An 11,740-nucleotide genomic window follows, 5' to 3' on the forward strand; every position below is an offset into this window, starting at 1 on the left:
GGGGAGTTGATGCTCTGGAAAATCCTCCCGTCTTCAGAGCAAGTATAGAATATTATGGGCATAACCACTGTAGTGAGTCCTGCCTGCTGTTTTAATGCCCCTGAATTTGTACACATTTGTAAATATATTTGGAGGAAAAGTACAGAAGACACACACCACCATGGAGCCATTAAATCACTGTCTGTGCAGCAGTTTTTCTGAGAATTATAGTCCCGCGTACTTCCTGTTTACCTAGAAATATTTATTCATTTTCAAGTTATAAGAAAAAACACAGAAAAATAAATTCCAACACAGGACCAAGCATCTATCTTTCACAAGTGCCCTATAAAGAAACTGCATGGTTTTATTTTAATATTTACATATTTTACACATGTTAAATCAAATCAATGTTCATCACATATTGCCTCAGTGGGATTAACAATATGTCCTTAGACCCTTGGTTCAGGTGAGGAACCAAGGAAGTTATTCCATATTTTCTTCCACATGTGGGTTATATTTAATTTCACACCACGTTAGGCCTTTTAATCCCAAATAACTATGAGGCCTGGCTAATTCTGCTCTGTTACATAATCAATCACATTTGAAGGGATTTAGTATTTGGTGTCAGTGGGCCATGTGGCAGGATATTAATATTCCAGCATCACATAAATGCTAGGTTGTGTCAAGATCACACACCTGTCTCATTCGTTAGGTGCTCGCTCTATTAAAAAAAAAAAAAGCTGAACAAACTACAACTCCCAGCATTCCTGAGCTGTATCCTGGCCAACAGAGGCAGCTGGCAGCAGCAGCAGTGCACAGCTCAGCTCGGCTCAGCTCAGCTCGGCTCTCAGGCTGTTGTACGCGGAGCTGCAGCGTTTGCTCTCCTGCAGACACAGAAGCTGAAACTGCCTGGTTTGATTGAAGCACTTTTCCACGACGAGGAAGCACAGCGTGGCGCCTCTTTCCATCCCGGCTCTTTCAGCATGGGTAATGGCATCAACAAGGTATGTTTCCATTTGTTGTTGCATGCGCTGGAGTTCACGGACGAGTTGTCCTATGGTGTAAATAAGGAGCGGGCTTGCTATCATATAGGTTTTGAATTTTTATTTATTTTATTTTTTTAAAGTTGTGTCTTGTTTGATTCAGTAAAGGCAGACGTGTTTCATTCAAAGCAAATAAACACTACATTTAGTTTGTTTATTGTGGCAAAGGCTAAACAAATGTGTGCTCTGCACTCATGTTACAATCTGATTATTTCTAATCATCACTTCATAAATGCAGCAGTCACAGTATGTTCTCAGCTGTTGCACATACTTGATGTTTGTATGCCTCACTGTCCTTTATAGGTCCTGCCTGACTTATACCTGGGAAATTTCAAAGGTGTGTTATATAAGTATATTTTATGTTGTTTTGATTCCTATCTGTGGTTTCACCCTCTCATGATCTGCCTGTGATGTTTCTGTCAGATGCAAGAGACCGAGAACAGTTAGCCAGGAACAACATCACGCACATCCTGTCCATTCATGACAGCGCAGCTCCTATCCTCCAGGTGAGAAGTTCTCCACCTCCTGATGCACTGGACCCGTGTCCGTACTTAACCTTACTTTCTTGATCAGTTTTAAGCTGGCAGATTTGGCTGAACGCATCCGATTGGCAGAGACCTTGGCGTAGTAGTTCAATGCACACGACTGAGCTTGGACACTGTTCATAAACCAGTCTGTCAGGTTGTACAGGAAGAGGTGCGATGTTTGTCACCAATGGCCTTGCTTCATGGGCAAACAGGTGACACAGTACCGCATGTGTAAACAACGAGGAGCGCATTTTCCTTCCTCATGTGATAGTTGGAGTATCGTGAAATGATGCCAGTCAACACCATTTTGTCAAGACTGTATGCCGAGCAGTGTGCCTGCGTGGGTTTTGAGAGTAGGCGGCTTTGCCTTGGCCAGTGTTGTCTCTGCAGGCTCATGTCATTATTATTTTTTAATGGCTATTGATATTGTTATGAAGTTTCTCTTAACAGCTGCACAAAAACACCTCATTCTCAGTTTTTTGCTATCTTACAGAAAGTAAACAATGCATGTCCATCACCGGCAACACATTCTGCATTCTTTAGGAGATTTCGATGACAATCATTTACTACCCGTTTATTGATTTGCGTTAAATGCGAGTGACTGCTGACAGGTAACCAGTGCCCTTGTGTCCCTTAGGAGATGACCTATCTCTGCATTTCAGCAGCTGACCTGCCCACACAGAACCTGTAAGTACTGTACCAACATGTGCAGCAGAACAATGAACTGCTGAGGCAAAGGGAGAGAGAGAGAGGGAGACTGTAAAATATCCATTTTGTGTGGGTGTTTGAGGTTCATTCTCCAAGCTAACGTGGAAAATGATACGCTCTCACAAGCTCGGCATTTTAATGTGAAGTTATTCTCTCACTAGAGCATTAAAACACAACTGGATTCAGCTCTTGGTGCATGTGTAAAGGACATGTACTGACTGTACTCCAGGTGCCTTAAGGTAACACGAGGAAAGGGTGGTGTACATATTGCAAGGAAGGGAATACCCCTTTAGCATGCATGCACAGAGTCACAGAGTCAAAACTGCATTACACTAATAATATCCCTTACAGCACCAGTTGACTCATACTTCTTACAATAGGTTCAGAGTTGGTGGTCAGGTGTTAAAAATCTGTTATGTGAAATATGACTCTTCTGAACCGTCGCGGGTGAGCATTGAAAGGGTTAGGGTTAGAGATCCAGTGTGCAAACACACACACAAGCTTGTGCAGCTACTCTCCTTAGGATACTGCCCCGACTTCCATTTATTTGGACAGCCTTGAGAAAGTGTTATCCCTAACCTTATTCATAGCCAGTTAATGCCTAACCCTAACTTTCAACGAAGCACAATTCGGCACTAAACTTAACCACTTCCTGAGATGAGGTTCTGCCTCATTAGAACCAGGTTTTGGTCCACAGAATGCCTTAAGGGGGGGCCTTAAGTCTCTGTGTCATAGCAGCACAGCATTACACAATTTTCTACAGTTCCTACTATTCTCATCAATGAATGTTATATATATTATTTATCATAATAAGCATTTTCTTGTTCTCCACAGGACGCAGCACTTTAAACAGAGTATAATGTTCATGCACGAGTCCCGCCTCAAAGGAGAGGGCTGCCTCGTTCACTGGTAAGAGCAAGTGTTCTTGTTGCGTCTGTACCTGAAAGGCTGAAAACGAGTTTCACTCGCACAGACTTTTGAAATCAAGAGCTTTCATGTTCTAAACTAGATGTCATTGATCTTGGGACACAAACGTAGACGTGCCAAATGTGAGCGTTCAGTGTTAGAGCTGGAAACGACTGCTAAGTACACAGGTGAACCCATGTGGAACTGCTGCACAGACCAGATCATATGATAAGGCTTATTCTTGAACTTCCCATAACAGTCCTGTACAGTAACAACTCTGACCACATCGTGTTCGATACAGGGTTTTCACAGAAACACGGGGAACAAGTGGCTGTTTAAAAGATTTGAAGTGACACTGTTTCTTTTTTTTTTTATAGATGTTTGTCAAAAAGAATTCAGATTTATCCAGGAATGTATTATTTAATAAAAGTGTCTTTTCAATGAGTTGCGTTCAGAACATTTCCTCATTCTTTTACTCATGTCTTTATTTCCGTCACTGTAGTTTTGGTTTGTCTTCCATTACTGTGGTTATTTCATCTTTATATGTATTTTTACACCATGGCATCATATTTCCCTCGTAAAGTATGTTGACATGTTTTACTGTATGTTATTTACAAGGATATTTACATGGAACATTAGAAAACCTACACATTAATTTACCTTGATTTAGCATTTTCAACAAGGGAAGACATCGGCAACAATTGAATTCATATTATTCAAGTCACTGTTTTTCGTTAAACGTGTGGGCAAATGCAAACAGATTCAGGTTTCTAAAAACCAGGATATGACATTTAAATGTCAGTACATAAGTCATCACATGCTCTCCGTGTGCTAATAAAATGGAGGATGTTTTTTTTTTTTTAGTTTCGTGACAGTCACACTTAACATGCAGTCTTAACAGAATCATTTCTTCCTTGATATTAAAGTCTTCAACTGTCTACAGTTTGGCAGGTGTGTCCCGCAGCGTCACCCTTGTAGTAGCTTACATCATGACGGTGACAGGCCTGGGCTGGCAGGAGGCACTAGCTGCAGTGAGAGTGGCCCGGCCCTGTGCCGGCCCCAACCTGGGTTTTCAGCGCCAGCTCCAGGAGTTTGAAGCTACTCAAGTTCATGAGGTCAGTCCTGAGAAATGAGCACAGGAAAATAGAGTTGGTGAGGAAAATGCTCTACCTTACTGGTTTTCTGTCTTTTCCTTAAGTTCAGAGAATGGCTGCACAAGGAATACAAGGACAACCCCTTCAAAGACGATGCTGATATACGGGACTTGCTTGCCACGGTGTGCAAAATGAATGGCGAAGAGGTGAAGAATACCCCACCTGTAGGTATATGATCAGAATTGTTGAATGCGATATTTTGGCTGAGTCTGGAGGATAACACCACTTGGGGATGCATAAGTATTCTGGACCTGTGTTGAAGTCTAATGAGCTTTTGCAGTGGACTGTGGACTTCTCTCAGGATGTTTATCGCTGCTGGTTTATTCCTTTATATGATGGACATTGAACTCACCAGCACAGTTGTTATAGAGAGCACATTTACATTTTTTCTGGTTCAGTTTTTTTTCTAACTTATAAATGTCGTGAACTGTGTTTTTTCGTGTACCTTGTCGTTCTAGTGAAATAAAAGGAGTGAAGCGATTTTGTGTTGTGACTTTGTCAGTCAGTGGACTGTCATCTTAAGGTGATAAGAAACACTGCTATGTTTACATGTCTGTTTCCTGGTTCTCTTCCTGTTTGTCTCATGTGCAGTGGAGGTCATGCATGTTGGTGGCATCAAAAACACCAAGACCGTTTCCTTATCTCAGCCTTTTTGTTCACCTTGCTTTAAAAACTATAACGCAACAAATGCTCCATTACGTTCACCATGGTGAGATTCTACATATAGTACAACAGTTTTACAAATGCTTTTGATTGGTAAGCATGTGCACAGATAACCACTGGAGGGCAGTAATACCAACAAAGTACTTAAGAAATGTACAGTACATCATAGACTCCTCCACCATGTGCATCTTCTCTCAATTCTGGGCTCTCATTAGTCACCAAGCCAAATTAAAACTTTCCCCAATAACAAACTGCAGACATCCTTATTTCCAGTCAGCAGCAGTTAGTTTGAACTGATAGATTTTTTAGAAACGTGAAAACAAACGTGGGTGGATATTTTGTGATGGTAATGTACAGGTAAATGTTCCATTCCCTTTGGGTGTCTGCTCAGGGTGTCACTATGAGGGATTCCCCACTGCAGTGCCGTGTGGGCGCCGAGTTTCACAGAAATGAACGGCTGACAGCTGCGCATCTCCTTTTGAACTTCTCAGAGCCAGAGAGGCTCCTCCCTGGACCCAATTCAAGATGTGATAACATTTAAAAAAACGACAGAGGGCTTTGAAACAGATTTAGGTGGTGGAGCTCACATGATCTAAGGTAAGATAATCGCTCCTTATTTTCAGCAGCATCAGCCGTAAAACAATAATACAAATCTTTAAAATTAATTTGTAATTAGAAGTTTGTCATTATTAAGCATCACAGCAACTTCAGGGCTGAGTTTAAATTGTTTATATTACTAAACATGAGTTTCTCAAAAAACGTGTCGATAAGCACAGGCTTAACTGCAACATGCTTCCGTAACATGGTTATACATGACTTATATCTGTTTTCATGCATGTATCTCAAATGAGTCACATTCTTTTTGATCATTCTTTAACCACTACCCCCTGCCCTCGTGTATACAAGTGTGACCTAGAGTGTCAAAACTATCACAGGAAACAAAAGTGCACAAAAAGTGATCGCGAGTAAGTTTTCAGAGTGTGGTGCCCAACCATGTAACCACTGGCAAGACATTCATTATAAAAAGATGCATGAAATTGACATTTTAATTTTAATGGGCAGTTTCAAAATTTCTAAATCTGTTCTTCAATATTTGTCAGGTTCAGGGAAAAACAAAGTCTCACTATAATGCCCCCCCTTATAGAATGTTCTGTATATTACTTATTGAACTATTTGCAGAAATGAACCTGGATGAAGACAGCGGCCTGTCAGTCAGTTGCGGCAACGGCAAACTGAGACAGTGGCTGATCGAGCAGATCGACAGCCAGGGATATCCTGGTCTGGTTTGGGAGAATGATGAGAAAAGTATTTTCAGGATCCCGTGGAAACATGCAGGGAAACAAGATTATAACAGAGAGGAGGATGCTGCGCTCTTCAAGGTCAGGTCATCCCTCCATGTCTGATCACGCTGCACCTGAACTGAACTAAACTGTAACTGACAACACCATAAGTCACTGCTTTTGAAAAGACTTTGTCTGCGTGACTTAAGTTAAATGAATCTATTTCATGATTGTTTCAGGCATGGGCCATGTTCAAAGGAAAGTATAAGGAAGGTGTTGACAAACCAGATCCCCCCACATGGAAAACTAGACTACGTTGTGCACTTAATAAAAGCAATGACTTTGATGAGATAGTAGAAAGAAGCCAGCTGGACATCTCTGAGCCCTACAAAGTCTATAGGATCATTCCAGAAGGAGCCAAAAAAGGTATTTAACGAACACATGCAAGATGCAGTGTTTTTTTGTTTTTTTTTATATACCACAAATGTAGCGACACATTTTGCAAGACAATGTCTTATTGTACAATAGTCTATGATGAAGTGGGACTTACTATTTAAAAGCCATGCAATGTCTATTTCATTTGTATATCGACGATGATGCTGCATTTCACAAATCAACTCGCATTGTTTATAGGCTGCTGCCATATTTTTCACATTACGCACCATCGCTGTTGATTCTATTGAGGCAGGAAGCACAAAGGAAGCCAAAGCATGTACCAAAAAGGCCAGAGTGCTTTTTTTAGAGAGCTTCAGTTACTTAGTGCAGGGTGCACATAACACAGCCTGACGACCTCCTGCCTTGCATAACAAAGTCCCTGTCGCAGTACAACAGTTTATTATTGTAACTGCATGTGCTAATGTTTTAATTGTTGAGCAAGATTGAGGCACCTGACTGAGCCGTGTGTTGCACTCACTTCGCAAATCACCCTGACACTAGAATTAATTACAGCAAAAATGTGCACAAAGCATTTTCACAGTTTGAAACCTGCAGAAAAAAAAGGAATCAGGCTGATTAGGTCCACAAAATATTGTTCCTCATTTATTTTAGTTTACAGTTAACCTGAACAACGCTGTATATATCTGAGTTATATTCTGTTTACATTGTGTGTGTATAATGTATATTCTATTTCATTTGTTCATCTTAATATTGAGTATTTTCTTTATTTTTTTAATTTGTCCCACGACAATTTCCCTGTTGTGGGACAACTAAAGGATCATCTTATCTCACAATAATAACTATATTACAGTCCAGTCCTGCCAAGCATAGGCATGATTTGTGGGCAAATATTCTGACAAATGTATTGATGGTTTTCATTTATTTACAGGATTGAGGGCAGGCACTATAGAGGAGACGCAACCACATGTAAATGCCCTTGGCTATATTCCTCAGTATGCGCCCCTGCACAACCAGGTCAGCGATTTTTGTGGCTACTGCATCCTGTAAACTGGACGTCACTCACTGAAAACAAAAGAGTTGTTGGTTGAATGTTATCTTTTATTTTCTCAGTTGCCTGGGTACATAGTTTCTCAGGAGAGACGGGACTGGAGGGAATACTCCCAAGCAGAACCACAACCACTTCTTCCTCCTCATCTCCAAGGGCCACATGCGGAACTTCAGTATGACCAGTGCCACTACCCGTCAGCACTCAGTCGGGCTTGGCCTGGATCACACGCAGAAAATGGTGAGATCCAGCTGTGCACATGATGTAATAGTGGAGTCGTTCTTTTCCTGAAACTATGCAAAAATATGAGCAGAATGGAAAATAACTGAAAATACGCACCTGTAAAATATCAACATGCATTTTTTTTTTTATGCAGATGCATCTGGCTAACTGCAACTTCATTATGACTACACTCTCAGTTTCATAATGTGATAAAAATGCTCAGTAGTCACAGTGAAAGTACGACTAGTACTAGAAACATCTGCCTTTAATTAGTCAGTCTTGGTTAAATGTTAAATGTCTTGTCATTTTCCTGACAGAGCCTCTGTGTGTCAGGGAGCTGCACCATATATGTGAAGTGCAGAAGTGAGGACACGTCTCTATCGGTTCATGGCTGTACTCGCGTTACAACCTGCAGCAGCTTTTATGTTGTGCTTTACAAATTTCGCTGTGAAACAATCACAAAAGAACATTTTATGTGTCTTATTCCCTGCTTTGCTCATTATCTGCCCTCACTCATATTCAATGTGTACCGTATGTCTCTTGACATACTGTATGTACTTGTGCTCTATAATATGCACTGTAGAGGTTGTATCCCATCACATAGCAGCTAAACGTGCTGCACGATTTTGATTGTTTCTAATTTTTTGGTAAGGGATATTATAGAATTAGCAGAATGAAATGGGCTCGAACTCGCACTGAAAAGACAAAGTATGCAGTTGCCATAAATACATAGATGCAGGGAGGAGGGAGCTGTGAAACGGCTATGGCCTCGTGATCAGTGGTGTGTGCAGAAACAACTGGAGACAAATGTGTTCATGCGAAACGGCCAGTTCAGCTGTTGCTGCAAACGACTGGAAGATGTGAGACGTGTCACTTCTGTCCCTTTACTGCAACAATTACAGTAAATGCATGCAATGGGATTTTTTATTCAGTCTACACACTACTCACTTTTGTTCTAGATTAGATGGACATAAGTCTTCCTCGAGCTCATTTTTTTTATTTTTTATTAATTATTTGTTTTATTCCGCACAGGATATCAGCTCTACTTCCACACCAACTTTACAGAGTCACAACCCCCTGTTTATACAATGGACCATAACCACGTGATCACAGGTATAGCATCGTCTTGGGCTCACAACATATTTAAAATCATACATTGTACAATATGTAGTGGATGTTTGTTTGTGTCCATACAATCCCGCCAAGTAATGAAAATAGGCACTCATGAGAGTTAGAAAATAAGTTTAAAAAGATGGCTGGAAAATGATGGTTTAAAACTCATGTCTTTCTTTCAGATTTCAGCCTACATGTGTCTCTATACTACAGAGAGTCATTGGTAAAGGAGGTTACTACCATCAGCCCAGAGGGTTGTCGGATCACTTCATCCTCCTCCTCCTCTCCATCCTCCTCCACCCGCTTATCCCCATGCCCAGAGGACAAGTTTCACAGTGGGGCAGAAACTATCATTTTTCCGTTCCCATACCCTGAGTCTCAGAGGCAGGGTGCTGACATGCTTCCTAACGTCCTGGAAAAGGGGGTGCGTTTGTGGATGATGCCGGACGGGTTGTATGCTAAGCGCTTATGCCAGGGGCGTGTATACTGGGAAGGACCTCTGGCTCCATATATGGATAAACCCAATAAGCTGGAGAAGGAGCAGCCTTGCAAACTCTTTGACACACAGCAATTCCTTATTGGTAAGAACAAATACTGTGTTCATCTACAGGTTTAGACTAAAACATATGGAAAATACTTGTCAATGTTTTTGCACTTATATTTTTTGCTCTGTGTGGTAGAGGAAGTAAGCCGATATGTCAGAGAATGCTCTTCATTCTTTCTGTTGTCGTTTTTTTTTCCCTTGGTGCAGAATAATAACTAAAATTCAGTAATGACGATGCTGCGTCATCTATTTACAGTGTAATGATAGATGTGGCTATGATGATGATGTTGATGTTACTGATGAGGGAGCGGCTGCAGGTGCTTTAGCTGGGTAAGTCCCTTTTGAGGTAGAGCTAAGAAGCTATAGTCACTTTCTCAGCAGGAGTGTGTGTGTGTGTGGAATCCCCACCCACCTCCTGTGGGCCACCACGCATTGTGACAAATTGATCTTTTCTGTGCCATTTCACACTAAAATTTCCATCATCCCATCAGTGGTTTTCAGAAAATCTGTCATAATTGAGGAAAATGTCACTAGCAGTTTGGGGTTTTCAATGTCACTATTATTTTAAATGGTATGGTATATGTGGTTGTGTGTGTATGTGCGTGCATGGCAAGTTCGTTTCTCATTGTGTACCCTTTCTTTTCTTTGTCTTTTGCTCAGAGCTTCAAGATTTTGCCCATAATGGCCGAAATCTACCGAGACACCAGGTGGTGCTGTACTTTGGAGACGAGTATCCTGACCCACAGCGGCAAAGGAAGATTATCACAGCACAGGTAAACAAAACAAAACAATACCCATCATTCAATCAGCCCATTTTTAGTGAAAACACCGTTATTATTTATCCAATCAAACAACAAATGGGTATATTGGCTGATGCCAATGAGAGAATTGCAAATGATGCAGAGAATATGCCAGGATGACAATAAGCAATAACTCTTCCCACACAGAAACTTAACTACAGTGGACACACCTTTTAAATAAGTATAAATGGGTTCTATCCTGACAGTAACAATAACAGTAACTACAGCAACATAAAGATATATTTGTGTACTTGTATCACATTTCTAGACAATGTGTTTGTTTTTTTATGAATGATTGAGGCTGTAAAAATCATGTTTTTTTTTAACGGTACAGTTGCACTACCTGAATTGCCAAAACTAGCTGATAAAGAATATTAATTAGGAGATACACAAAATAAAGTAAGATTGTAATCAAAATGAACTGGTAAAAGACTGCACAACATGGTTAAATGAACTGTCATAATGTGAAAAATGGAGTCTCTTCATATAACAGGTTTAATGACATTCTGGGAAAGAAAAAACAACCTGAAATGACACATAACAGTAACAACCTTTTAGCCAGCCAATCTGAAAATATTAAGCACTACCCTTAAGTTTACTAGTCTGAAAGATACTGCAGTCACAGACATTACATGTCTATTCTTTGCATGATTATTGATTGAGGATTCATTCATTTCACAATTCTGTTTAGGTGGAGCCAATGTTTGCCAGAAAACTGGTGTACTATTACCAACAGAACAATGGCCACCACCTGCGAGGCTATGACCACATCCAGGGACAGAGCCCGTCTCCAATCGACTATCCTTCACAGAAACCTCTACAGCACATTCAGGAGTGACAAACACACGCGCGCACACACACACATTCTTTGTACTTGCTGCATACTGAGGACCAGGTAAAAGTGCTGGCAAAGTGAGGACCAGCATTTCCACTTTATAAATCCACACAATTACAAATATCTACTTCATGAATGACATTGATAAAGAACCACTGGGTGCAGTACAATAACATGTCTGCAGGTGGCGCCCCAGAGCAAAAAGTGTGTGAAACAGCAGGGCAAGAAAACGGGTTTTGTACCAAAATTGAGGACCTCTGTTAAAAACAGTGTATAGCATGTTTACAGCCTAAGGAAGTGATTTCAATGTAAACAAAGTGAGGACCAGCCAAAATGTCCTCACTTTGTAAAAATGACCTCACTTTGTTGGTCAAAATCCCTCACTGGTCCTCGGTATGCTTCAAGTACAAGAACACACCACACACACACACACACACACACACACACACACACACACACACACACACACACACACACACACACACACACACACACACACACACACACACACACACAGGAGGGAAT

General features: G+C 40.9%; 2 protein-coding genes across 2 annotated transcripts; both read left to right on the forward strand.

The window, feature by feature from the left end:
* The first annotated feature begins 903 nt into the window (after window positions 1-903).
* On the forward strand, window positions 904-4,686 carry dusp22b (dual specificity phosphatase 22b). The gene is made up of 7 exons (XM_083888841.1): window positions 904-983; window positions 1,326-1,359; window positions 1,446-1,528; window positions 2,187-2,236; window positions 3,092-3,166; window positions 4,107-4,278; window positions 4,362-4,686. The coding sequence occupies exons 1-7, from the start codon at window positions 963-965 to the stop codon at window positions 4,491-4,493; spliced, it is 567 nt and encodes a 188-aa protein (XP_083744967.1). The 5' UTR covers window positions 904-962; the 3' UTR covers window positions 4,494-4,686.
* Window positions 4,687-6,161: 1,475 nt separating this feature from the next.
* On the forward strand, window positions 6,162-11,218 carry irf4a (interferon regulatory factor 4a; the record flags this gene model as incomplete). Its single annotated transcript, XM_083890036.1, has 8 exons — window positions 6,162-6,359; window positions 6,500-6,686; window positions 7,585-7,670; window positions 7,767-7,941; window positions 8,956-9,036; window positions 9,219-9,617; window positions 10,241-10,353; window positions 11,072-11,218. 8 exons carry the CDS (start codon window positions 6,162-6,164, stop codon window positions 11,216-11,218), a joined length of 1,386 nt encoding a protein of 461 aa, XP_083746162.1.
* Between the last annotated feature and the right edge of the window lie 522 nt (window positions 11,219-11,740).

This window comes from Microchirus variegatus (genome assembly GCF_963457635.1).
Source record: "Microchirus variegatus genome assembly, chromosome: 5".
Taxonomy (NCBI): domain Eukaryota; kingdom Metazoa; phylum Chordata; class Actinopteri; order Pleuronectiformes; family Soleidae; genus Microchirus; species Microchirus variegatus.